Source organism: Colius striatus, chromosome 3, assembly GCF_028858725.1.
Source record: "Colius striatus isolate bColStr4 chromosome 3, bColStr4.1.hap1, whole genome shotgun sequence".
In the NCBI taxonomy this organism is placed as follows: Eukaryota; Metazoa; Chordata; class Aves; order Coliiformes; family Coliidae; genus Colius; species Colius striatus.
Genome location: NC_084761.1, coordinates 24,222,477 through 24,250,475, shown reverse-complemented (window position 1 = coordinate 24,250,475; position 27,999 = coordinate 24,222,477). Strand labels below are relative to the sequence as shown.

Here is a 27,999-nt window from a genome sequence, read left to right as displayed (position 1 = left end):
TAATGTTCTTCTCATGCAGGATTTCATCTAGGGGAATGTTGCTTCAGAAATCGCTGTTACATTCAAATTTATTTACAAACTTAACATTTGTTCCCTAACCCTAGAGCTACAGGTTCCAGAAGTGCTATTTTGAGTGTTGCTCAATTGACTGTCTTAAGAATGTTTTAGAGCATGTTAGAAATGATCACAGCTGTATCTGCATTAAATGACCTTTGACCTTCTGAAAGATAATTGATATGCCAATTTGCCTGCCACCTTTGTATGTTATAGGCTTAGCCTGTATCTTAAACTATGGTGTTAAATTTATCAATCTTGGAAAACTTTGTGTGAGGGTAAACTGGAGTTGATGTGACTGTACAGCACATGCTAGAAATTGGGCCTGTCAAGAAGTGGTCAGTAATAACAGTATTTGGAGCCCAAATTCTGTCTATTTTGAAGATCATCCTACAGTGATCTGCAAACAACAGAACTGATGCCAGATTTAAGGTATCCTCAAGAGTTCTATTTACTTCTGGAAAAAATACATTGCTAAATTCATTTTCTCTTGTTCCATACTGAATGAATTTCAAGCCAGACAGAGAACAAATCACTGGAAATAAAACTAATTTTACTGTGGAATTCCTGTGATCCATAAAGCCATGCCACCTCCCTTGTAATAATTACTGAACATTTCTGTAGAGAAACTTTCTAAAACCTGATTTATTTCTCAATGGGCTTACAACTTGTGTGACAATCATGCCTAAAAATCTTGGCCACGGACTGCAGTGCTGGACCATCTGTGATATTGATGTGGGCTGTGGATTAGCAGAGGCATGAACCTGAGTCATCTCATGTGATTTACCGTGTACATATCACCCTCAGGGGTGCTATCAGGAAGGGGGTGGGAATGACATGACAATGACAACGTTGTCCTAGGGTAGTTTTGTCTGTGTCTTATGCCTTCCCCTGTTGTCTTCCTCTATGTGCCTCTGCACCAGCTCCCTGTCATGCTAGGTTGAGTATAGACTGGACGAGGCAGATCTTGCTTGTGATCTAATTGTTTTAAAGTGCTAACATTTTGGAAGTCTGTTGTTCAGCATGGTTTCTTGATTATCCAATTTCACGCTCCTGCTTATATCATCAGTTAATCCTGGCTGCTGACCTTCGCTTGAGATATAGCATGTCCGTACATCCAGATAACAGTCAGCACTTCAAAGCTGAGAAGTGCTGGAGAGCACTAACTTGTTAACACTTGGTATTCCTGGTCTGGGCTCATGACCAGGAGAACTCGTGGCTCTCAAGCATGATTAGTAAATTTTTTTGCATTGTTTTTTCCTGTTTGTCCATCATGGTGCCCCCCTCCCTGCCCCCCACACCTCCCTTCTCACCTGTTTCATATGGAAGTTATAAAGAAGTAAGCTAAGTAACTTTAGTGTTTCCTTACATCAAAATTTTATCATGATTAGATGTGTATGTATCCCCTATCCTCAAACTTTTAAAAATCTTCCTCATATCAAATAAGTTAACTTGTATTTACACTCCTCATGGTGTTACTTCTGTTCAATTATTTGCAATACTCCCCTTAAAGAGGGTATGCTGACTGAGGAGTTCAAGCATAGTCTGAGGTATGATCCACTGAAGCCAGTAATCAGTCTTCTAATTTTTTAGTACACACTGGATATTCCCTGTGTAGAGTCAACTTGGAAAGCAACTGTTGTGCCATGGTATTTGTTTGCACTGCTGCCTATAGAGGTGCCTGTTTACTCTGGATGTGAGGGGTTTGCAAGCAAGAGGGTTGAAACGTACTTAAAACATGTTGAGAGATGCTACATCACGACTGATGCTTTAGCTGTCATTATGCAAACAAATAACAAAAGAGGATATTATGGGAAATACTTGAACGTGCTGTGAACCCTATAGAAGACGGTCCAAATTTACTTGAGTCATCAGCTGAGGAGGCTGATAGTGTTCGACATCTGAAAAACAAGAAAAAACAACACAATTTTTATCTTCAGAGGGAATGGTTTCTGATAAAAGACAGTAGGAACATCACAAAGGGAAATGCTTTCTTGACATTTTAACGTGAAGCACTAAAGCAAATCCAAACCAAGGGATTATTTGTCAACTGGTTAGTCTTTCTCAAAACCCATCTATAATGTTCCAATAAAAGAAAACAAACCCCTTCAACAACCCTAGAAACAGAGAATTTGTTTTATTTTCAAAAACATCAGTGTTACATTTTAAAATTCTCTTTCATTATCTGGAAGGCTTTTTTTCTTTACTAATTAAACACAAGATTTATACGTGGCAGTGGTACCACACTCAGGGAACAGCCTTCTCCTCTGTTTGATAGAAAGTTATATTGTATAGCCTATCTAAAAAAATTCATTTGAGTCTTAAAATGACTTTCATCAATGTAAGTGTAAACAATAACTCTAGGACCACTGTTTTTCTGAATTTGTTACCCTGGCCACCTGCACAGTTTATCTGTTTAATGAGCTGTCTGGATTGAATAAATGGCAGTTCTTTTTTTCTGTTAATCAGGCATGCAAGTACAATGCTTAGTGTTTGATGTATATCAGAAGTATAAAATCTTTTATCTGCTGTAGTACTGCTAATCGTAAAGTATTAATTTTACTGGAAATCATGAGGAGTTATCTGCTCTGGTCTTAAAATCCATGAGATAATCTTCCTTTTGAAACAAATAGCCCTCATCTAAATATGTCCTGAAACCTTAGATCCCATATATCTGAGGTTTTCATTGGTCGTGATTTCAGAATTGTTTGCCCCTGAGATAATATGCAGTTGAAAAGGCAACTTGTTACGTGTAGTATACAGTATTAGACTGAGTAGAGTGACCTTCCCTGTCTTCCAATGGTAATGTGCTTCAAAAGTATATAGAAAAATGGATGGCAAGTTCCTCTTCTTCTGGAGGATGAGTGTGTGATAGAAGCTCTGATCTAACTGAAAGCTATACTCATGGAAAGAGGTTTTATATTTCTCTTGGATATAGTATTCATGTTGTTTCATTGCTGCGATGTTAAATGCACCTATACAATGGTGGAGTCAAATAGAGGGCAGAAACGTAGCTTCTAGTGTAGATTTGTCACTGTACTGATAGGATTGGGTTCAAGGAGTGGGTAGGAGAAGACAAACGAGATGTGGTGTCAATCACTTGTGGAGATTTTTCTTGCAGCACAGCCACAAAATGTTTACTTGCAGCGCAGTCTGTGTGCCAGTCTGGCAGTGAAAACAAATGCTGTATACATTTTGTTTTGTTGTGTGATAAATGACTAGTTTTCTTCAGTGTTCAGCTATGTCTCTTGTTCTCCAGTGACTCTTGCTGTCATGATTTTTCTCATCAGAACACCTTTCCAGAGATATGCCATCAAGATCCTGAGCTTTATTTCAGTCCTTATTCCTACATTTATAATTTCCAGCTGTGGTCCTGATCCTGTGATATTAATACAGTGATACTTTGCAGGCATCACAGGGAACCCTCAGGAGTGTGTCAGGACTTCATTTTTATAGCAAGCAATAGTAATTCAGTTTTCTCAGACTTTAAAAGATAGGTTACAGTGGGTTTGGAAATTCTTATGGATGTGTTTCATCTTGGAGTTGTGCCACTAGTGTCTGTCTGTTGCTTTGTGATACTGTTCCGACTCCTGAGATATGTTCTTGCTGAAATATTTCCAAAATAAAACTCTTGCCATCACAGCTATAGCTGGACTAACAGTGGGGTAAGTTATGATTTATCAGATTAACTTTCAGGACTTGTGCTCCAGCAGGGCCCTGAGGGTCCAAAGGAGGTTAATTTTATGCAGATCGCTTACAGTATTTTTCTTCTGCCCAGTCCTCATTTACTTTAACCTCAAACTAAAATGTTTTGCCTCCCAGCAGAACTGATTCTTTATGCCCCTCTTTCAGATTACGCAAAAGGAATCCCTTTTGTGTGTCCAATTCAGATTTAGGCTACCAAGTCATTGGGTTTGAGAAATACGTATTTTTTTATAGTACTGTAAAGCCAAAAATTCATACCTAAGTGTTGCTGTCTGAGGCCCATCTCAGTGGTCAACTAGGTGTTCCAAATAGACAAATTGAAGAAAGGTGAAGAAGTGTAAAGCCATACGAGTGTAGCAAATGTATAAGTATTAATAGTATATTTAAAGATATTTAAAAAGAGGAGAGAAAGAAAGTGCTGATGCTTGATAGGTGGAAAGGCAAAAGAAATATGAGTATTGTATTTGTTTAAAAAGCAAACAAACGAAAAAGAATATTTTAAAAATGTTATCTTATCCCCCTGCTCCTATGGGAGTTTGCTGCAGACTTCCCTGGGAGCGTAAACACATCTTTGTCTTCTGGGATACAGTGACACCTACAGAGAGTGGAGCACATCAAAGAAGACTTTCCTATTTAGTACCAGGTCTCTCCTATTATCATTTTTCTTTTATGTATTCAGTGGTTAAAACTTAGTAATATTTTGTGCTCCTTCATACATGTAGGGTATTATTTATCTTTGGACATTCCTGTGGAGACCTACTTTCTTTTTAAAAATCTTGATAGTTTACATGCCTAAACAAATCTTGATAGTTTAAACACCTAAACAAAAAATATTTTTTCCTGATGGGTAGAACCTTAAGGTATAATGTCTTAAGTCTTAACGTGTAATAGGTTTCAGGGTTTTTTTTAGGTAAAGTTTTTCTTGAAATGTGTTTGTTCACATCAGGAAGTGAGAGTTTGATGCTTTCAGTTTAAGTGCCTATTTTTAAATGCATTCATTACTGATTTAATAGTTTACATTATCTTTAAAAATACTAACATTTTAATTCCATTCCATTTCAAGAAATTCCCAACAATTAAATCAATAAGTGTACAGATAGGGCTTTTTTGCAGGATTTTTCTTTGTTAGACACAATCCTTAATTCTGTTGTGTGCATTTTTAGTTGGTTTTGCTTTATTGATTTTTTTTTTCCCCCCTTTATTTTTTTTTTTAAGTTTCTGCAAGCTTGTTAGGAAGGAAAACTACTTAGCTTCTGCAGTATGATTTTCAATGGTCTTTCATCCTTTAATTTTCTGGGCAAGACAAAACAAACTCCAGCCTAGTATATATTCACAGAACATTGCCTCTGGAACTGTTGTCTTGACACATGTTTTAATCTCATGCAGTGCACATAGTCTCAGTAACTTCAAGAAAGTCATTTAAAACATAAAGTTAAACGTGCACATAAGTGTGCAAAGGTAATCTTTAGCCTATTGAGGCTCTAACCCCACCTTTTAGAAAGGACTTTCTAATAAGTAATTTTTTTGAAGAAGCTGAAGTGGAGGGGAAAATTAACATTTCCATTCCAATTTGAAAAGACAAGGAATAAACCCTCTGGTTTTTTTTTTTTTTTTCTGCTGGCTTTAAAAAGATAATGTATTAGGTATGTGTAAGAATGTAGACAGCTAGGCTCTGAACTTCATGACATATATTTTTTGATTGTTCTTGTTCATGCCTTTTTATATAAAGGTCTTAAATTTTGGTATTTCAAAATATGATAATTTGGAGGTAGTTTTCTCTTTGTTCTTGGATTACAAGAAATATCAAAACAAGGTTTAAAATTGCTAAATTGACGTGTATAATTAACCCTTCTTTTATTCTTGGGGTTTTTTTGGCCTACCAGGTCAGATACTATAATAATATTAGCTGCAGACCAAATCCAGGCCTCATTAAACAAATGCAGCAGAATGATAATGAGAAAATTGCCAAGTAACGAACAAAACCCAGAAGTTTTAAAACTTATTAAGCAATTGTGTCTGATGAGCAAGTTTTATAGCCAAGGCTTTCATGTCTAAGAAATGCCCCAGAGAGTTTCCCAGCTGACATTATTGGTTAATTTGTGTTAAACTCAATTTTTTTAGAAGAAAGAACACAAAACTGAAATAGTATCTCAGTGGAACAGGAGAGAGCAGTTAAAACCCATGTAGTAAAAATCTACTCATACGTATAAAGTCCTTGGCAAAAAGCATTAAACTCTTTAGAGAAATAAATGAGTGAAATAGTCTCTGTAAAATATAAATAAACAATAAAATATATATATATAAGCAGTGAATGCTAGAAGGACAGGATTGATTTTTGAGGTATTCAAGGGCTCTTATACTCTGGTAAAGATAAAGTGTATAATTTATGAAATATGTCCATTCTGTAAGAAGAGACAGAACAATCAAAAAAACCCAAAATCAATATGCTAGTGGTAATGGTTTAACATTCAAAGGGTGTCAGTATTTTTCTTCTTGTAGAGATCTGTTATGTGTCCAAACTCTGGATTTCTTTTCTTATTCCTACATTCAGAGACTTTTAGTTGGGTTTGAAGAAGAAAACAAGAAACATGCAAAAGAGAGTTTCACAGATAATTGAGCAAACTTTCATTTTTATAGTGGTTTCAAGTATGACTTTTATAACATTAAGTATAATCACAGAAATCTTTCAATTGCTGTACAGTTATTACTGAAAGAGGCATCTGGAAAATGTCTTCCATTAGCAGTGGGTTTTGGCAGAGACTGTATGCAAGGTCAGTGTAATTAAACTGACAAGTGCTTGAGATACTGTATTTGTTTGCTGTATGTACTTTCCTTCAATAAATATTAGTATTTCTTATAAATCTCCTGCTCTAGCTAGTGACCCTGGCAACATTTAAACCTTAGTATAGCGTGTAACATGTCAGCATTTGGGGAGTGGCATTTAGGACAAAATGTTAGAAGCTTTCTTAGTTTGAGAGACCATTTGCATTACATGAGCAGCAATAGATCTCTCCAGCAAGAGCTCAATCTGACAGAGAAGGCACAGTATCTGACTCCAGTAGATTTTTCTTAGTGAGCTGTAAAAACCTTTTGCTGGAAAAAATCAGCCTGGAGCCCTAAACTTCCAATGCTTTCAAAACTTAGTAGGCTTTTCGTGCGAATCCTTAGTGTCTTTCTGATAAATGTCAGAGAACGGCCTGTGAGCTCTTAAATCCAGGCCCTCAGGGGATCTGTGGGGTTGAGCCAACCTTACTGTGGATTTTGGGTGAATACTGAACAATCAATTAACTCCAACAAGAGTTAATTCAGAGCAGTAGCTTTCCAGCTCACTTCATTTATTTTCAAGTTTGCATTGCTTTCTATAACTTCATGTACCTTTTCATCTAGACTCCTCTTTATGTTGTAAACCATGGTGAAACTGGACCAATCCGATGCAATCGGTGCAAAGCTTATATGTGTCCCTTCATGCAGTTTATTGAAGGAGGAAGAAGATACCAGTGTGGATTTTGCAATTGTATAAATGATGGTAAGTGACATTTTTCTGGTCCGTGATTCATACAAGTTCTATAAAACAAGTTCCTTGACTTCATGGGAAAATAGTTTAGTGTGATGCAGTAACTAGGCTTGTTTCACAAATGAAAAAAATACTACCCAGGAAAAATATGGAGAAACAATTGTTTAGTACAACTTAAAAAAAATAATAGTACTGACTCATGCAGTCGAGTCTAATACAATCAAGACTATTTAAAAATACTGTATCAACATAGGATACAAAGTTGCTAACTGAAAGCAACTTTTGCATGGAAAAACCAATTTCTTTAATTAATCCAAATGGCCAGCAAGAAGCAAATATTTAGAACCATGTTAGCCTAGTCCAGTCCATGACTGTGGATGCAATGGTTAAATAAGCTATTAATCTTACAGTGACAAGTGTTGGTTTTCGCAGAAGATACCATGCCATATTTGTTCAAGTGTGCTGCATGTGACTCATAACTGTTCTTGTGCTCTTGGCTAAATCCCAAATCTTTGACAGAACTAGCCTTTCTAGACATTTGTAGCAAGCTGAATTTCCTCAGCTGGATCACAGCAGTATAGTGCTTTGCCTAATACAGTAATCTTTTCAACTCTGAAATGTGAACCTTGACAGACTCATTCCAACTTCTTTTCTGCCCGATGCTCAATGTTTGTGTGAACATAACAGATAACAAATTTCATAGGTGGTTAGCAATTTAAACTCTCATAAAGAGAAATTTAAATGTGTTGTGAAGATTTTCAGACATTTAAGTTGTAGTGGCATTTTAAGTCATGCTTTAGATTATTACAGTGTCATTTATACAGATCAGAAAGCACTTCAAAAAACTCCCCAACCTATTAGTGAGAATTTAAAATGGCTGAGAAACTCGGTAGATATTGCCTCCCATTCACACACACATACACTTTTTACAGGCAAAAAAGTGAAAAATAAGCATTCTAAATATAAGTTGATTGAGGAGTATATAAACTGTTGGTGGCAAATCTGCTTGATTTCTTAATGGTTTGGAGTTCAGTACCATCTGTATCTGCAGAAGGTTCCCAATACAATGAACCCAATGCATTTTGCTGTACCAGTAGGCCAGGGCTGTGAGCCATTTCCAGGCTATTCCCAGTGAAGTGGCATTTTCTAAGAAAGCAATATGGGCTTTAGGAGAAGTGCTGATTTTACCACTGTCCCTCTCCAGAGCTTTGCCTCTGGTGATTTGAGTTAAGCTGTGAATAGGCTATCTACTAACAAAGTAGTCACTGTTAGATCTGTACCCCGAGTAAGCGTGAGAGGCTCCTGTCTGTGGAAATTATTCGAGTCAGTTTTAACTATTCAGGCCTGACAGCGTGGAGGTGAAGAAGATAGACATTGATAGGGGAATATGCCTTATCCTCCAAATACAAAAAGAACTGGCATTACTAGAATGTTATAATTTTTTTTGTTTCATTGGAGTTTTTTAAGCCAATGTGGGGGGAAATAAACCCTATTGCAAGCTGGGTAGCTGTTTAAACCATTCTCTTGATCAGTAACAGGCGAGCCTACATTAGTACATTGTCTCTTTTGAAAAAAGAAGTTGTTTTTTTTTCCCTCCTTCCCAAAATACAACCACTTTTTCCTGCTCTTGTGTTGACTTTTAGTCCCTCCGTTCTTCTTTCAACATCTGGACCACATTGGCCGACGGGTAGACCACTATGAAAGGCCTGAGCTGTCTCTGGGATCTTATGAATATGTTGCTACTTTGGATTATTGCCGAGTGAGTATTTCTAGTATGCAGACTAATTTACAATTTTCTGTCTAAACTAATGAAATCCTTTAAATACCTACAGTAGAGTAAACCTCTGTGCTAAAGCAGCTCCACAGAAATGTGTTCAGGAGGGTTTTGAAAACCTCCAGAGGAGACTTCACAACCTCCCAGGCAGCCTATGCTTGGGCTTACTCACTTGACATACACCTTTTAAATGCTTGTAAATATTAATGAGATCCCCTCTCAGTGTCCTCTTTTCTAGACTAAACAGCCCCAGTTCTCACAGCCTTTCCTCATATGAAAGACGTTTCAATCCCCTGATCATTTTGGTGGCCCTGGGCTGGACTCTCTCCAGCACTTCCCTGTCCCTCTTGAGCTGAGGAGCCCAGAACTGGACACAGGACTCCAGATGAGGCCTCACCAGGATAGCGTAGAGGGGGAGGAAAACCTCAGCCTGCTGACCACACTCTTCTTGATACATCTCACAATGTCATTGGCCTCCTTGGCCACGAGGGCACATTGCTGGCTCATGTTTAGTTTATTAGCAATCAGGTTTCGCAGGTCTCTCTCTGCAGAATGGCTCTTCAGCAGTTCAACTCCCAGCCTGTCCTGGTGCATGGGGTTGTTCCTTCCCAGATGCAGGACTCTGCCCTTGTCCTTGTTGAACCTCATGAGGTTCCTCTCTGCCCACCTCCCAAGCTGGTCGAGATCCCGCTGAATGGCAGCACAGCCTTCTGGGGAATCAGCCAGTCCTCCCAGTTTGGTGTCATCAGGGAACTTACTGGGGGTACACTCTGTCCCCTCATCCAGGTCACTGATGAACATGTTTAACAAGATTGGCCCCAGAATCAATCCCTGTGGAACTCCACTGGCCACAGGCCTCCAACTCGATTCTGAGCCGTTGATCCCTCTGGGCTCTGTCATTCAGCCAGCTGTCGGTCCTCCTTGCTGTTGACTCATCCAACCCACAGTGCCTGAGCTTAAGAGTCACTCTATATGGGACATGAACTCACAATCCCTGATTTAGGACGTTCTAGAAACATTCTAAGAAGTGTAGATAGATGTGAAGGATTTAAGCTTACAATGTTATCTTTTGTTCTTTTATACTGCAGAGTCTGAAACTAGTAAGTAAGAATAACCAACAGTGTAGCAAAGTCAGGGGTCAACCGGTCAGGCCTTTACCTGGTCCTACCTAGGATGTTGCACTGTTTAGAGGATAAAATTGAAATCCTGATACAGTGTTGCATTTTAGATGCAAATCTTCTGTTGACTTTAAAGACAGATGCAGGCCTTCCCAATATTGAAAACCTTAGCAAGGGTATTTGACCTTGTAATCTCTTCCTGGAAAGAGCAGTTTTAGTCTTCTGACCGGTAAGGGAGTTACCATAGAATGGATTCTCTCTCCTAATATTGACTTACTGAAGAACTCAATCCAAAGCTCACTCAAGTCACTGTAAATATTTGTAGTTGGTTTTCTTACAGAACTGTATTTGATACTTCTGAAGGCATAAATTACTTAAACTTTTCAAACTTTAGCTCAATTTACAAAACTGCAAGTGTGTTCATCTGTCCTCAGTATGGACATATTTTTCTGGTTTTGCTGAAATCAGGCAGAATTTTTTTCCTGTCAGTGGAACTGAGGTCATGATAAGGTCATTGTAAGGAAAGGCAACTGGATCCTACAAAGTCTTGAAGTAAATAGTAGTAACTTTCTCAGACCATCAAGTGATTGCTGGTGTAAAGAAAATGAAGTTTTGAATTTGCTTTCTTGCTTAAATACTGCTCAGAAATCCAGTGAAATCCCTGAGACAACCTTATATAGGTTTTATTGAAATCTGAGTTAAACCCCAGAAGAGGAGCGAATTTTAATGAGGCATTACAGAAATACAGTGCAGGATCCTCACTGCACATCCAGTGTGCATCAAATTCAGTTAAGCTTTGCTGATTTCTCACAGCTGAACTTTTGAAAACCCATGTGCACTGAATGGTTCTGAGCCATTTTCACAGTTGTTGTTCTCCCCTCTGGAGTGAATGCTGTGTGTTGCAGTCATCATCACAACACATCTTTCGGTGGAGTGGCTTTTGCCATGTAGCTTAAATTGGGGCGTTTCCTTGATAAGTCATCCAGTGTGCTCAGTGTCTCTTCCCATTGCTTCCTGCTCCTTCCCTCCAGAGACTTACTACAAAGTTGCAAAAAAGAAGTTAACACTGGTGCTAGAAATGCCAAGTCATTACATTTTACAGAAGTTAACATCATTTTACAATTAATTTTTCATTTTGGTCCAACTTGCAAATGTTTAATTCATTTATAAATTTAGTCTAAGACTAAAACTGAAAAGTCATTTCCTTTTACGCTTATCTAATGACAAGGATGAACAGCTACAAAAAATGTTAAGAAATAACAGCTGTTTTGCATTCTTGCTCTCCTGCTAAGCTGATGTGGCAAGAGCACAAGTCCTCATTTCTACCATATACTTGTCAGAAATTATGCAGGATTTATAAATGGTGATGCGATAAGGGATGAGGGGACTTTATAAATGGTGATGTGATACAAGAGTTTAGAAGTGGCATCTCACACAGTTTTTGAAACTAGAATCCAAATACAGCAAAGAGAACAGCTTTTAAAAATACTGCCTGGTTTGAGTTCACAGGAATTAATCTGGATTTAAGTGATTCGAACAAAGTCAGATCAAGGGTATAATGTTTAGTTTGAAGCATGCCAGGGACTGTGGATAAGTCATAACTCAATGGTTAGATGATTTTTTTCTTACATGAGGTTTTCTGAAGTTTAGTTTAACAAGTGTAATTTGATTAAGGGGTCAGAACTCTTACACAAAGGCAGTGAAACAGTATATGGAAAAGCTGTCCTGAATTTGACACAAAGGACCACTGCTTATCTTAATGGGAATTAGGAAAACTGGTCTTAGGGAGTATGATGATTACTGTTGCTGTGTTCACTGTATATGATTTTCTTCCCGAGTACCTCTTTTAAGTACTACATTGCTTTATCTGGAAACAAAAAACCTTCATCTTATTTTTTTTTACTTACAGAAACTTGTGTCATTAGTGTGTGTTATGAATTTTATGCCACTCGTTATAAATAAAAGGAATTCCCAAAGGATTCCATACCAGCCCAAGTCTCTGCTGTATATGCAGCAGTTACATGCATTGAGTATTCCACTCTCCTGCTTCAATTGTCCACTGTCATGCATTGGAGCATGAGACAGCGAGACAAACAGACAGGATGTAGATGATCACCATTTAGTACTGCTCAGAACTGAGATCCGCTCATTCTGGTTGAGTATCTGAGTTGTATTTTATGTTTCCAGATTGGGTAGAAATCACTTAAGAGTTGTTAGAGGCAAATAGTAACAAAAATGGAATTTAAGCATTCAGGTTAACAAAATGGTATTGCATATTGATATCAGGAATGTGAGAACAGTATGGGTACAGAACAAAGCCAGAGGGCAATTCTTTTTTAAACACTTGAATTCCAGCAGAAAATGTTTATGTTTCATGTTAATCTAATAAACTGTTAACTCTTTACATATTTTATTCCATTTGGATGCTATTTTCCAGTAATGATGTTTTATTCCATGGCTGGAATTTACCAAATGTGCATCAGCTTTCTGCAATAGTTACTATTTTTCAAACAACTGAACATTGTATTCTGCTTACCTTATGGCACCACCTGTACAGGTTTTTTTGACATAACAGGAGACTAATTTTCCATGTGAATGGTTGTTCTTTCTGTAGAACAAGAAGCCTCCAAAGCCACCGGCTTATATCTTCATGATTGATGTGTCGTACAGAAACATAAACAGTGGCCTAGTTAAACTCATATGTGATGAACTGAAGACTCTGCTAGATAAACTTCCAAGGTAAATAAAGTATGCTTTGTATAACTTACTGTGCTGCAGTTTTCACGAGCCTTGCATGTTGAGAGGTAAAAATATGCTACAGAAAATGTCAAAATTTGCAGTACAGGCATTTTTGGGGCGATGGTGACCAAATGTTAATTTTAATGCTGCTGGCAGTTTTTCAACTTTGATGTCTGGCCTTACTATATGAATGGAAAGAATCTGTCCTACTAATTACACATGCAGCATGCATTCTTTTCCTTTCTTGTAGTGAACTCTAGTGGTATTACCAGCTAAATCCAAGTTTGTAGTTTTTGACTTTACTTGTGTAGTTCTGTTCACTGAAGTGCTGCTTTTCTCATTAAACTAAACAAGGAAATACTAAAACCAGAATAGTCTAGAATGGCAACTCTCTCTAGAGCCATAGTGCTGGTGTCTTATATCTTTACCTCTTATTGTTAATCAGCAAAACTACCAAAGCTTCTTGCTGTGCTGTGAAACTTTTCTGTCCTGTTAGGTATCTGAGAGCAGAACAAATCTTGCAGGCAACAAACACTTTGTGACATATGGTACATTTTCTTTGTGGGCAGTAAACACAATAGCAGCATTATTATTGATCAGTAGTGATGACAGCATATTATTACAGTTTAGTATCATTTTTAGTATGATATTTTAGTATAATTTTCATTAAAGTTTTAATAATGCAGACACATAATAGTTAAATGAGAGCAGCGAAAGACTGAGCAATTGAGTAGACAACACATTTCTTAGCGAGGACATATAAAAGCACTGAAGAACATCCAGAAAGAAAATACATTCCAAATACAAGACTTCCAGAGGGAGCGCAGACTTAAGAAATTGAGAGACCAAAGTGAGGAAGGGTTGGAGACAATATCCTAAGGTAATCTGGGATATGCTAAAATCTTTTATCATATATCCTTCTGGCATCTCTGTGCATGAAAGAAATTCCAGTCTAGGGTGAGGGATTCATTTGTCAGATGCCCTTGTAAGGCCATCTCTCAAGTGCTTTGTCATTAAAGATTACACTGGAGGTGCAAGTGTTTGATATCATCCTGAACTTCTCTAAGAGTTTTCCATCTGGATTGGTGATGACTCTGAAGACAATAAAAGGCATGAATGTAACAACAAAAAACAATTGGCACTTTAGAGCAGGGAGAGCTGAGGAAAAATGCAAGCAAGTGTATCCATGTCACGAAAAAAGACGCATTATTTCTTCTCACCAGCACTTTGCAGAGAGCTGCTGCTAAATAATTTGTTTGCGGAGCCAAAGTTTTCATATCCACTGAAAAAAGCAATTAAAAAAAAATAAAGGGCAGGCCCTTCAGTTTCTTCAGACTCTTCTGTTGTCTTTAAACAATTAAAGAAATAACATAGGACATTTCCACTAAAATTTGTGGTGAAACTTTTATATTTCGGTGCTGAGACACAGAGGTCACTGTGTGTTCATTTGCTGTTGCTGGACAAAGACACCTGCAAAAATATTGTGTTGTTACTACATGAGGTGAAATCCCTGTGCTGGGGATTCATATCTCTGAGGAAAGACTTGGGGGTAGCAAAGCAATCGGTGTCACAAAGAGGCTCTTGGTGTAAAGGCCTGTGAAAGGGGCCGAGAAGTGAGAAGTTAGAAGTAGCAAAGAAAGGATTAAAGTAGGTAAGTTAACGTTTGCTGTTAAGAGCTTTGAGTTACTGTAAACATGCAGCACAGCAGAAAACACATTATTTGATTGCTTGAAATTTTGGAGCAGTTCTTTTCAAACATCTGTATTTCAAACCAGAAATCTCTGACTGTATTTAGAGAAATGTTTTTATAGAAATTGTGCTTATGAGCTCAGAAAATGAGGCTAACTAGTTGTGCAAATCCGATTTTTAGGTGCATAATTTTTAAAAAGCACATTTGAATGCATTTTTGCACATATGATCCAGACATCTCACCCAAAGACTTTAAAAATAACTAAGTAGCGTGTGAGCTATGAAGGCAATTGGCTGCTACATTTACAGCTAGTCATTAAAACTCCAATAGCAGAAATTGGATGATGTGTTGCAGTAGGGTCTGCCACAGGTGAGAGCAGGATCTGAAAAAAGTGTCCCACATACCTGCTGTGTAACAACTTCAGGACCACTGGGATGATGTGGACTCTTCTCTTTGAAGTAGGAAAGTGCTGTGTGTGCAGAAAGTTAACAATATATCGTCTTCATCAAGCTCTTGAATGCTCCCTGTTAATAATGTTACCAAGAAAAATAGTGTCAGAGTGGTGGGAATGATTAGAAATTTGTGTTCAGAAATGATGTATCTGGTTGAGTTAGCATATCTTGGAGGAACTATTTAAAATGCTTCTTTATGGAGTGTGTTCAATATAGAATGTTGATTTGCTTTAGATCAAAGTAGTCCCTTTCTCATCCAGCTGTGTTCCCATAAAACATGAGTGGTAGATTAACATTCTGGACTGAAATGAGAGTTAAAGACTGTAGACAAGAAAAAGTATTTGTCTTCCAAGCTCAAAGTTTTAGATGAAGCTTGTGAAACTGCTGATGCCATTTTTTTTCTCTGAAGACAAACAGATTTGATAGCCAGGGAGAAGGCTGACAGCTTTTATTATTTGCTGGAAGAAAAAAATAACCCCAAAATTGCAGTAAAAGTATATTTGTGCTGTTATCTTCTCTTCTGATGCTGCAAGCATTTGTGAAGTCATGAAGTGTTGGTTTTGGTGGAACAGGATAGAGGCCTTGCTGTTGATTTTAAATGGGGCCAAGGCTTTACGCTCCTTCAGAGGATAAATATTTTTAAGCCCTGGTGTCTTTACTATGTTGAAGGCTCAGAGTGACTGTTAACACTCCTTTGTTTGTTCAGAGGTTAGAGTGAAGGATAAATAGTTGGGTTTTTTTCCCTAAGTGACTAGTAACTGGAAATACTATGGTAGGGCTCTGTTACTAAATTCTTAACTGTGTGATAGTAACATCTGTATGAGTCTGTGTACCTTATGTTATCCTCTTTGCCCATAACTGTATTTCTTTGTTGTTAATTTTTTTTTACAATCATAACCCTCCATAAGCAGCTTCTTTTATAAACTAAAGAAAATAAGATCAGCTTGACTAGTTCTGTGGTCCTTATGCTGTAGACTCAGAGAACTTTGGGGTACATCGTTCTACATCATGGTGAGATTAAACAAGAGTTCTTGCTGGTTTTGCTTTTACAAATGGAAGCACAGAGGTATTAAATAATTTCCTCTGGGGTTGTAAATTAAATCAGTAGCATAGCTGAGAATTGAATGAGGATTTTGGTACTTTAAACAGAAAGTGTTCTTTCAAACATGCCGAAAGCATTAGACTACAGATTCAGCGTTTGGTAGTTGTGACATCTCACCATAAGCTAAGTAGGCTGCTTAAATGTTTAATGCTGTACAGAACATATGGGCTGAACTGTAGTTAAAGCAAGAACCACAGGCTTCCTCTCTGGCATTTTTTGTGCTGAAGGTTTGTTTTGTCATTTATGAGAGAAACACTGCTACAAAAAGGTGCAATTCTATTAGTAATTATTTTAATTATTAATTTATTATTAATAATTACTATTAAATAATACTATTAATTGCCCTTTAGGCGCAAGGTCATTAAACTTAGGACTGCAAACCTGGTAAGGGTCTAACTAGTACTATTAATAACAGCCCAAGCGATAGCAGAATGGCTTACTGGTTAGAGGAGGCACCCCCACAGAAGCAGAGGCTGAGCCTGCTGCCTGCAGTGTTGGTGCAGGTGTAGCCCACAGGAGCAGGCAGACAGCTTTCATTGGCCTGGGACCTTGCTAGCAACAGTAGGTCATTTTTCCAGGGTGTTTTCTGCATATATTATGCAGCAATGGAGGATCCAACAGCTTTTGATGCTTAAAAGTAGTCCTGCAGGAGGACTTGTTATTCAAGCCTTGTTACTGTTCTTACTAGGCATCAATCTTTAGTGTCATTAATTACAGAGTATTCTAAATAAAGCTGATTTTCTGATTTGTATCTTGTAACTAATTGTCCTGTTCTCTTTTCCATGTTCTGAGGACAAACATGGTTTATTCTTTATCTTAGGGACTTTTGACTGCATGGATGGGATGCACAGTTGATAGGGTTGACATAAATGTATCTTTTTAAATGAGTAAATAATACAGCAGTTGATTTTAGCAGGGTGTTTTAATTTGACTGAAGGCAAAGATTGAGGTCATTCCATCTGCTTGGTAGTTGTTTGCTTTGTTGTTCCCAGTGCAGATAATGATCTGAAAGCAGCCTTGCATTTCAGAGGAATGCTTTTATTGCAAATTCAGAGTTTCTAACTTATAACCAGATGGTTTTGGTTTTCTTACAGAGAAGAGCAAGAAGAATCCTCAGCAATTCGAGTTGGTTTTGTCACTTACAACAAGGTTCTCCACTTCTTCAATGTAAAAAGCAGCTTAGCACAGCCTCAGATGATGGTGGTCTCAGATGTTGGAGAAGTTTTTGTTCCTTTGCTAGATGGTTTCCTTGTCAACTTTCAGGAGTCACGATCTGTTATTATCAAGTAAAGTATACTTATTCCATTTGTGAATAAGTTTGGAATGTTTATAGTGTGCATTATGTCTTTTAGTCAATTGTGTTACTGGATTTTGGAGAGTACATGTATTTATTACAATATTTTAGAAATCAGCAAATGCTTCAAGTCATATTTCAATCTTTGAGAAAAAGCAAAAAGTGGTATCAGCAACCCCCCAGTGCTGAATTTGAAAGCATATTTAGGCCAGGTGTAAACCAAGCATCTTCAGCTGTGCTTCTTCAAAAATGGGAGGGGGATTGCAGCTGTGTGCCATGATGCATGGTTTTTCTCTTGCAATGTACATGATGCACATCTGGATGTGATCTAAGGACTCTTTAAGTCCTTACAGCACACTAGAATTCCGTAATTTTTAGCTATTTTTTTGTTTATCGTATGTTCCTTTATGATACCAGCTTTGAAATAATGCATCTCATAGAATGTAACAAATCATGTTGTGTTTTATTTTATCCTATGAAATTTAGCAATCAAAATTAGTGGGGGTTTCTTAATACAAATTTGGCTGGAAAACATCTTCCTGTGTGAAGACTTGGTGTGTTACAAGGTATGATTGGGGATTATCCCAAATATGCTAACCAGTTGAGACACTGATTCTTTCATCTTTCATAGCTTGTTGGACCAGATTCCAGAGATATTTGCAGACACTAACGAGAGTGAGACCATCTTCGCTCCTGTTATCCAGGCGGGCATGGAAGCACTACAGGTTAGACTGTTCCTCTCTGTAAGAGAAGCAACTCTTTTTAATAAGACTTGATAAGCTGCAGAAATTCCCTTTGCTAAAAGCCAGTGCCACGTCCTCCTACGAGTCACAATGAGAAAAAAGATTCTCTGATTGTTTCCAGCACTAATGTTCTGTGACTCTAACAGTACATTTGAACTGCTTCGGTCAAAATGAGAACAGACAAACGTAACATCTGTTTCCAGATTTTGCTTTTTGAGGGAAACCAGTCCCTGGAGTCTGTTTCCCATAGAACAGATGTTTAGGAGAAGTTGAAGAGCGGGAGTTGGTTTCTTGTTCAGCATTTAAGATAAACAAAAAAGTATTTAGTTACTGCAACAGAACTAGTCAATACTCTGGATGTTTGGGCAGGAAAAGAGCTAGTATAAGATACAATTTTGCCCTGCCTGTTCTCCTGCTTCTGCTGACTTCTTATGCAAAATGAGTTATTTATGACTGTTTATGACTGAATTGGGTAGGGGGTTGGAGGGTTTCTGCTTAACTGACAAGTTCTCACAGCTTGAATACAGCTGAAAATGAATCCACGGGTCAGGATGCATCCCCTCAAGTGCTGACATTTCCCTGGAGCGCTGCCAATTGCAAGAACGCCACCATGGTTCACCACGAGATTTGTAGGGGCAGAGAACAGCCACTGGTGTTTTAAAATAGTTGATTTATCTATGAGCTGTGTATAAGCAAAGCATGAACTTTGAGTAGATAAATTTGCTGAACCAAAAATACAAAGCATTTCTGTTTCTTAAATATTTAGTTAATACCTGTTTTCTTGTTGGTACTGCCAGAAGATACACCTGCAAAACACACATTTGGTTACCACTTCCATCTAAGGTGCTTTTTCCTAATACTTGACTTCTACAGAACAAACTCAAGGGCTGTAATTGTAAATTTCTTTTGATGATGGCTGTAAAGGAGCTTTTAATCAAGCTTTTATTTAGCTCAGTATTTTAAAGATATAATTGGTAAGGATTTTCACAGTGAATTATTAATATGCATATATCTGTGCTCACAAAAACAATTATTGTCTAAAAAGAATAAAATGGATTGTGTTCCTACTTGAGATGTATTTTAATACACCTTAAGAAATAATATATATGTTTCAGAAAATTAGTCACAAGCAATGTAATTTCTAATGAGTGTGATGACAAACAGGTATTTGGTGAGTCTTTCAGTCTTCAGCAGAATGCTTCTTAAAAGGTATTGAAGAAATTGGCATTTGTGATTAGAGAAAACTATGTCAGAAATATTAGGAGTGAAATAGTAAGATACTGTCTTCAGTTCATTTCTGCCACAGCAAAGAGATTTCTGGTTTTCCCAGAAGAATGCTATAGCTTATTTCGAAATGTGGAATATCTTGTGAACATCTCAAGACCTGGAGGAGAAAAAGTACCAAAGCTGATTTTGATCTGTTGTATTGCAGTTGTAAGCTGGATGTGCAGTTAAGTCTGGAGCAGGAAAAGGACAAATCTCCCTTTACTCCTTTCTTCCCAGCACCTTCATCCAACTTCTTCAATATTTGGAGATCTCAGAATTGCTAATCAGTTTTTATTTCCCTTTTGGGGGCAGCCCTGAAGTGGTCAGGCAGCTGGACTGGGTGATCACTGTAGATCCCCTCCAGCTGAAATACTCTATTCTATACTGTTCATTCCCAATGGCTTTCTCAGTAGTAAGAATAAGCAATAAACTTGACTTTCTAAATTTTGGTGGAAACAGGTAATAGTACAGAGATGCCTGTGGTACTGCTGCTGCTGTTACCCTTCGCTTTGCAATTCAGGGGTTTCTGTCAGTAGTTTGTCATCTCGGTAAATATCATGTTCTCGTCAGAGTTCTAAATAAGAATAGAAAACTTGAGTAAAACTGTCAGTTGCTTCATTTCTTAGTGACAAGTGGAAATGTTTATCACAAGTTTTGAACTCCTGTGTTTTAATGTAGATTTGTTTGTGAAATCTAGTACAAGAATATAGTCATCACTCGCCCATACAAATGTGAAGTTAGTTCCAGTGCTGGAACTGAAAGAAGTTAAACTTCTAATTTCTGTTAAATTACATTTCCTTTTAACTTGATCGAGTTTGGTACTTGTACTTTTGGTACTTGTTGCTTAATGCTTGTATCCAATTGGAAAGTCTCCAAGAGAGGTACCTCTAGTTTTGCCCATCAAGGTTTTAGATTCTTATATAGAAATTACTGTAACAATGCATCAGGCAACATACCTGTGTGCTGCACCAAGTTATTTACTGATAGAAAATTCCTAGTTTGTTTTAGGACTTACTTCCATCGAGTTTTGAGTCTCTAAATGAATTATTTAGCTCTGAGGAACTTGCAGTACAGTGTTCTCTGAGATACCACAACATACAAAAATCAGGTTTGTTTATCTTAGCAGTAATAAATGTGCCAATATGGTGTCTTTGAAACAGGCTGCAGAATGTGCTGGAAAATTGTTTATCTTCCATTCGTCGTTGCCAACTGCGGAAGCACCAGGAAAGCTGAGAAACAGAGATGACAAAAAACTACTCAATACAGATAAAGAAAAGGTATTTTCTACTCTGAGTCAACAAGGGACTGCTACTACGCTGAATGGCTCTAACACAGCCTTGAGCTTTTTAAATATGGTTTTACAAAGATGTTTGGTAATAGAATACTCCCCTTCTCCCCGTGCCGCGATTTTGTAGGTGTATTGATATCAGCCCTACAGGAACACCAGTCTTACTAGGGTAGAGCAGCCATTCCCATGAGTAAAGGAAACCCCCAGCAGCAAGGCATTCCACCTGTCACGGGCTTTTGCTGCCTGCCTGCTTAGTGATTTGATTCTCCAAAAAGATTCCAAGTTGGTTCCCTGTGTACAAGTATATGGGCAGGGGCAACACGTTTTTAATCAAATACACACCTCACTTAAAACTTCTACCTCATCTTTTTTTCAAGTAGGCATTTAGACTGTTGTTGGCTACCAACTATACCACTTATATCTTTTAATTCTGTGCAGACACTCTTCCAGCCCCAGGTGAATTCTTATGAGGCCTTAGCCAAGGATTGTGTGGCTAATGGCTGCTGCGTGAATTTGTTCCTTTTCCCAAATCAGTATGTGGATGTGGCCTCCATGGGTCTTGTTACAATGTACACTGGAGGAACCCTGTACAAGTACAACAATTTCCAGGTAAGTGGGGCAGGTTTGCTGCCTTTCAGATAGTAACACTGAGGGATTTGGGTTATTCTTCTTCTCAATTCAATGGGTGGTTTGACATTTAACGTAAAATAGTGTTGCTCTAGAAAACTCACTTAAAGTCCAGGGGATAAAGATAAAATTTAAACTTAGAAATGGCACACCAGGCTCAAATACATATCTTGAAACAGTAATAAGCTGGTTGGTATCTTAAAATTAAATCCACTTAAATATGCTGGCATTTGAGCACAAAAGTCAATTATTCCTGTATATACAGATAAAACCACTTAAGATTATGATCCCCACAAAAAGCCATAACAACAGTTGTTTAACATCTCATGCGAATCTTTGGGGAGCAGGAGACTTCCTCTGTGTCAGGAGCTGACCTGCAGAAGCTTTTTTTTTTTTTGCAAAGTCAGCAAGGCTACTCCACAGTTCATAAGGCTGTGCCATAAAACCCTAGCGAGGCTGCAAGGTTAATAAGGGCAAGGATGGCTGTTACTGGAGATAATTCGATTGAACACAAATTGTGGCTGGCCAAATGCAGCGATGAGTTGGTGCACACTTGCGTATATATACATGTTTCTGTGAACAAAACAAGGATGGCCGTTGTTCATCCGTTTCTGAAGGAAAGGTGGGCCGTGGAGAGTGAGCGGATGCGGGGCGAGAAGGGCGGGGAGCGGGCCGGGTCGCTGCCGGGTTGCTGCCACCCAGTGGCCAACGCCAACCTGCGCTTTCGCTTTGCGTTTCCAGCTTGCTGCTGACAGCCCCCAGTTCCTGAGTGACCTCAGGAAGGACATAGAGAAAAAGACCGGATTTGATGCAATCATGAGGGTTCGGACAAGTACAGGTAAGAGGAACCCTTTGAATGAAAAGAAACCTCAGTTGATAAGCCAATAGATGTTACCAGTGATCTATACAGCACTCTGTTATTTAAAACTATCTATTGGCTCACTGTTATTATATTGAACCATTTAAGATTATGATCCCCACAAAAAGCCATAACAGTTGTTTAACATCTCATGCGAGTCTTTGGGGAGCAGGAGGCTTCCTCTGTGTCAGGAGCTGACCTTAGTTATATACCACCTGAGAAGTAACTGGATAGACTGAAAATGCATGAATATGTGTTTCTCATCTATGCCTCCATGATAATTTTCAGTTAAGAGTAGAGTCTGATTTTTCTGCATGCGTCTTGGACTGAAAGTAAATTGTACAGAAGCACGTTGCTGCTGGACACTCATATTACTGGATATACTTCTCAAGCATTCATTCCTACCTCAACAGTGCAAGTATCTGAGAAACATACACATGCAAAATAGCCAAGTCGATAGTGCAAAAGGCTCTGGGTGCTCTCAGAATCACAGCACAGCTTCATGGCCTGACAGCTTCTGACCCAACTGTCAATGCCATCGGCAGGGACATGCCTGGACATGTTCCTATGTGACCTTATCTAGGTGATCCTGCTTCTACAGGGGGGTTGGACTAGATGATCTCTAAAGTTCCCTTCCAACCCTACCATTCTGTGATTCTACAGTTCTGTGACAGTCTGTGAGACCCCCTGGGGCTGAGGGCCCTGAGGGAAAATGGTTCCTGTTTCAGTAAGCAAAAAGGACTGATTGGAAAAAGCAAGCCACAAAATAAGGTCGATTTTCTTTGCAATTTTTAAATGAAAGGATATTTTTTGTTTTAATGTGACTGTAGGCTTCAGGGCTACAGACTTCTTTGGTGCTATTTACATGAACAACACCACAGACGTAGAGATGGCAGCAGTTGACTGTGACAAGGCGGTGACAGTGGAGTTCAAACACGATGACAAACTGAGTGAAGATGGCGGAGCTTTAATTCAGGTAAAAGAACTTAATTACATGTAATGCTATTAAATCATGAACAGGAACTTCTGCGCCTCTTAACAGAAAACAAGTTGTGGAGTAGGACTGATGAGAGGAAGGCACAGCATGCACACACTTTAGTGACATAACAGCACTAAGAAATGAGGGTTTAATCAGCTAGCCAAAGGTTGCATCTTACCTTGAAAGCAGAAACATGAGAATTAATGTGTTCACCTAGCTGTACCCTGCATGTTCTGTTCAGGTGTAGCAAAATGCTTCTGAAGCACTCACTGAGACCTCATCAGCTATTATTTTTTTTTGGTTTTTATAAGCAAGTTTATTTGGGGTACAAGACTCATTTCTAATATGGAAACATCAATGCGTATGCCAATATATAGATTGTAGCAATATTGCTGTGGCGTTCCTTGTGACACCCCTGTGCAGGAGCAGTTCTCTACTGCTAAATATCACTTCCAGCCCTACAGACTGCTCAGGCTCTGCCAGCAATGGTACCTGTGCAGTGAAAGTTCTCACTGGCTGTAACCTGGCTGCCCTGCTCTCTCAGGCTCTTGGCACACCAGTGCTCAAAGCCCTGCAGCACTTGCCTGCCAACAGCGTGGTATATGCTGCAAATTATGATGGGACACACAGTGCCTTCTCCCACACAGAGTGATTCCTGCTTGTGAGAGGAGACAGAAAGGCCTCCACTTTCCCCTGCCCAACTGGACAGCCCCGCAAGCTCAGCTCAGACTGGTGGCAGTAGCACCACCAGGCATCAGGAGCTTCCTTCCTTTGTTGAAAATGCCAGGCAGATCCCCAGCTAATTACATATTTGCTTCTTGCCATAGCCCACAGTAGGAGACCTCAGTAACAGTTCCTGGAAATGCCACTTGAGCAATAATTGACATTCTCTATGTAAATTGCCAACAGACTTATGATACTCTCATTCCTAGCAAAATATGTATCCTACCCATCATCAGATAACAGCAGGTTGTTGTTTCATTCTATGTGTTTGGTCATGACCTTTTTCTTGTTTAACGACAAAATGTTACAGCTTGCAAGGCAAGTTAAGCCACAGAATTATCCAAACTTTTTATTTCTTGTCTGCTGGGCTTTTAGCTTGCCCTTGTGAATAACATTTTCTAGGTCAGCAGTTAATCTCTGTGTGAGTACCAGGCTGGGAAACACCCAGTTTGGACATCTGAAGTCTCTTCTAGTGGCAGAGATGTATGTGCAGTACGCATGTTACATTTATAGGAGATACGCTTGTGGAAGCACCTTCTGCTTCCACAGTAACCTGCAGGCTGTGTTTGCCCTGCAGGCTTTGGATCATATGTTATACTGAAATAGAACTGGTGTCATAAGCAAAATTGGAAATTGTACCCTCAGTTTTTAATATCTAAGCCCATGGTGGTTACAGGGGTTACAAGACCATTTGTTTTCACCTCATAAATAGCTTATTAATGTAAAAAGAACCACTTTTAAGATTAGGAAATTTTTGTGTTGTTTCTGCCAAGAGATAGTGGGCAGGATACTACTCACCAAGCTTCTTATCTCTTGTATGGCATCTTTTCAATACATTTGTTTGTACTGTTCAAATATTACACAAATATGGTTTACAAATTTGCAGTTGGTGGTCTTTTGTGTGGCAAATGTGCATAATAAGCATTTTAACATCAGCAACTTTTGTTGGTCCTATGGATGACAGAAGCACTGAAGCTGCACTGCAAGGCACATCTGTCTTTGGTAGTAATTATATGCTTTTTTATGCACAAAGTAGATGGCTCTTGCATCAAGGAAGGCTATTGATCTGAAATTGTTAAAAACGCCCCCTTGCTGCTGTGTTGCAGTGTGCTGTCCTTTACACATCCATCAGTGGGCAACGGCGCCTTCGCATCCACAACCTGGGCTTGAACTGCAGCTCCCAGTTAGCTGATGTCTACAAGACCTGTGAGACGGACACACTGATCAACTTCTTTGCTAAGTCAGGTAAGGTGATAACAGACCCATTTTTGTTTCCTTTTTTACTTTGAGATGGAGGAAGTGGAAAGAAAGGGAGCGGAAGCAATTATCTGTTGGGAAGTCATGTTTTGTAACTTGCTGCTCCAGGCCTAAGCAACTCCTTAAGTATTATAAAAGCAGAAAGTAAATAGACTACTACCATAAAAGTAATGCTTGTGAAGATAGCTTGAAACAGTGTCATGCACAAACCCCTACAGGCACAGTGGTGAAAATGGACACCCCTATCTTCATGTTCAGGGTTTGGTTGGGTTTTTTTTGGCACTGATGAATAAACATCCTCCAAGGTGGTGTCTGTGAAGGAGACTATAGGCCTCAGGTTAGTAGAAGCTAGCAGAATAGAGATATTTTAAGAGCTGTGTCCATCTTCAGCATGCTTATTTGTTCTTCTGTATGTGTAGCTTTTAAAGCCATTCTCATCCAACCGCTGAAGGCAGTGAGAGAGATCCTGGTGAATCAGACAGCTCACATGCTGGCATGTTACAGGAAGAACTGTGCCAGCCCCGCACCAGTCAGCCAGGTAAGAAGAGCCCTGCTTTCTCCTCCCCGGACAGGCTGTGCAGTGCTGAACTGCTGCCCCTGAGCCATCAGCACAGCCAGAAAGGGAACATTTAAATTGCAGGACAGGCTTTTCCCCTTTTTTTCCATTAATCATTAATGACAGGTGGGGTTCAATGGTGGCAGTGACAACAGAGACAGCTCCTCATAACATAAATAGTGATGCCACAGAGGGAACTGATGATCATGTTCCCACAGAAGAGCTCAGCCTTTCCCTTCCTCCTGGAATTAGGTGCGGACTCATAAAGCTGTCATTTCTTCTTCTGATGTTAAAGATTTTAGTATTCTATTATTTTTTGGTAAATAATTTTGTTATTGTCAGAAAATACCTTAGTAACCAAGCTGTATTTGCATGTAGGGCTCCCAAGTGCACTCACTTTTCGTATGTGACTCCCCTTTAATTTAGTACCTAAAGATGAGTGTGGGTGACAGGGAGATGACAGTGTTCCACCATCTACAGTCTATAGGGCAAGTAATTTCTGTTGAGAGTCTTATTAAATGTATTAACCCCTCCCAGCTGTCACATCTGGTTTGAAACAGCACTGGTAAAATAATGAGTTTTCCATTTTTTCTCTTTAATCACAGAAAACAAAGACTGGTTTATTTAAATGTTTGCAACTCCAGCTCTCAAGCCCCAGCATGTGGGCTATGTTAAATAAGCAGCTTTCTGTACCTCCCAGCTCATCCTTCCAGATGCCATGAAGGTGCTGCCTGTGTACCTGAACTGTCTGTTGAAGAGCTGCGTGCTAGTGGGCAGACCCGAAATCCCAACCGATGAGCGAGCGTACCAGCGCCAGCTGGTCATGTCCATGGGGGTTGCCGACACGCAGGTGTTCTTCTATCCCCAGCTTCTGCCAATTGTGAGTAGGCGGTTTGCACATCTGCTCATTTTCAGTAAAATTGGTTTCAGTTTCCTGTGGTTTTTTAAAATTGTGCCACTGCAGAGAAGATTGTGGCTGCTGGGCAAGTGTCATACTACCATGCTGCAATGATGGGTGTATGGTGATGGAGCTGCTAATTGAACTAAGTTGAAGAAGCAATGTAGAACCTCTAGTTTAACTGAAAGTGAGGCAGTAACATTACCTATCATTGATCTTGGAGTCTTCACTGTACTAGCATGGCTTTGGCCTGAGCTAATGACAGATGCCAGCTTTAGTAAAGCACAACACTGGTGTCCAAGTGTCTCCCCACTTACAGCAGGTCTTCCTTTGCACGCTGACAAAGAAGAGGTTTGATTTCCACTTCCCCTAAGCTGGATAGGAATACTACAATGTTCTAAACCTGTCAGTAGTTACTTTTCAGTATCTAATTAGAGCTGTAGTTACCTTGAAATCACCAAGTCTACAGGTGGTGTGTAATTTTTGCCTCACAGCACAACCTGGATTTGAAGAGTGACACGGTCCCAGCTGCCCTGCGCTGCTCCCAGGACCATCTCTCAGAAGGAGGGGCCTTCCTCCTGGCCAATGGCCTGAGCCTGTTCCTGTGGCTGGGGGTTAGTGCACCCCCAGAGCTCATCCAAGGGCTTTTCAACGTGCCATCCTTCACACACATCAGCACCGAGGCTGTGAGTAGCGATGAGTCGCTTTTTCAGAATTCCCAATTTAGTTCAATCAGACTGTTCATCAAAGAAACAAGTGAGCTGGATTTTCATCATTTAGCTAGAAGCAGAAACAGGTGACCACCAGAAGGCATTAAGACATCAAAAGTGTCATAACCTTTGTAAAACTCTAATGAGCTTTTAGACTTTGAACACTTAGGGCAGTGCAGCTTTCACAACATTTTTAAACCTTCTTAAACTTTCGCTGTTGCAAAATATTAAAGCCCTATTCAATGTGTATTGCTAAAACTGGAACAAAACACTTTTATCAGGAGAGATTTTAAAGTATTTAACTAATTGCATTTTCATATAGTGATAACTGTAAACTGAAAAATGGCTTAGACAAGTCTTTAAGATGAGACAAGACATTTTTGTGAAGGAGATGGTATTGCCCAGTTTAGAATTAAATCCACAGTAACTTGCACCATAAATATCAGCAGGTAATCTTGTATGAATTCATAGGAATGTTACTGGAATGTAACACATGCTTTCATTCTGACAGACATCACTGCCTGACCTGAACAATCCATTTTCTAAGAAACTTCAGTCAATACTGGAGCACATCCAGAGCCAAAGGCCTTACACTATGAAGGTAACTTCTCTCTGCCTCAACCTTGTTCCTCATACCTGTTCAAAAGACCA

General features: G+C 39.0%; 1 protein-coding gene across 1 annotated transcript in view; it reads left to right on the top strand.

Annotated features, from left to right (window-relative positions):
• The window catches only part of SEC24D (SEC24 homolog D, COPII coat complex component), a 52,688-nt gene that overhangs the window by 23,881 nt on the left and 808 nt on the right, over window positions 1-27,999 (top strand). The window contains exons 9-22 of the mRNA XM_061993805.1: window positions 7,147-7,285; window positions 8,917-9,032; window positions 12,780-12,904; window positions 17,243-17,434; window positions 18,074-18,167; window positions 20,612-20,728; window positions 21,178-21,348; window positions 22,108-22,204; window positions 23,056-23,201; window positions 25,034-25,172; window positions 25,604-25,722; window positions 26,441-26,620; window positions 27,133-27,324; window positions 27,860-27,949. Of these exons, the coding sequence (XP_061849789.1) occupies window positions 7,147-7,285; window positions 8,917-9,032; window positions 12,780-12,904; window positions 17,243-17,434; window positions 18,074-18,167; window positions 20,612-20,728; window positions 21,178-21,348; window positions 22,108-22,204; window positions 23,056-23,201; window positions 25,034-25,172; window positions 25,604-25,722; window positions 26,441-26,620; window positions 27,133-27,324; window positions 27,860-27,949 (1,917 nt within the window). The remainder of the gene's footprint in view (window positions 1-7,146; window positions 7,286-8,916; window positions 9,033-12,779; window positions 12,905-17,242; window positions 17,435-18,073; window positions 18,168-20,611; window positions 20,729-21,177; window positions 21,349-22,107; window positions 22,205-23,055; window positions 23,202-25,033; window positions 25,173-25,603; window positions 25,723-26,440; window positions 26,621-27,132; window positions 27,325-27,859; window positions 27,950-27,999) is intronic.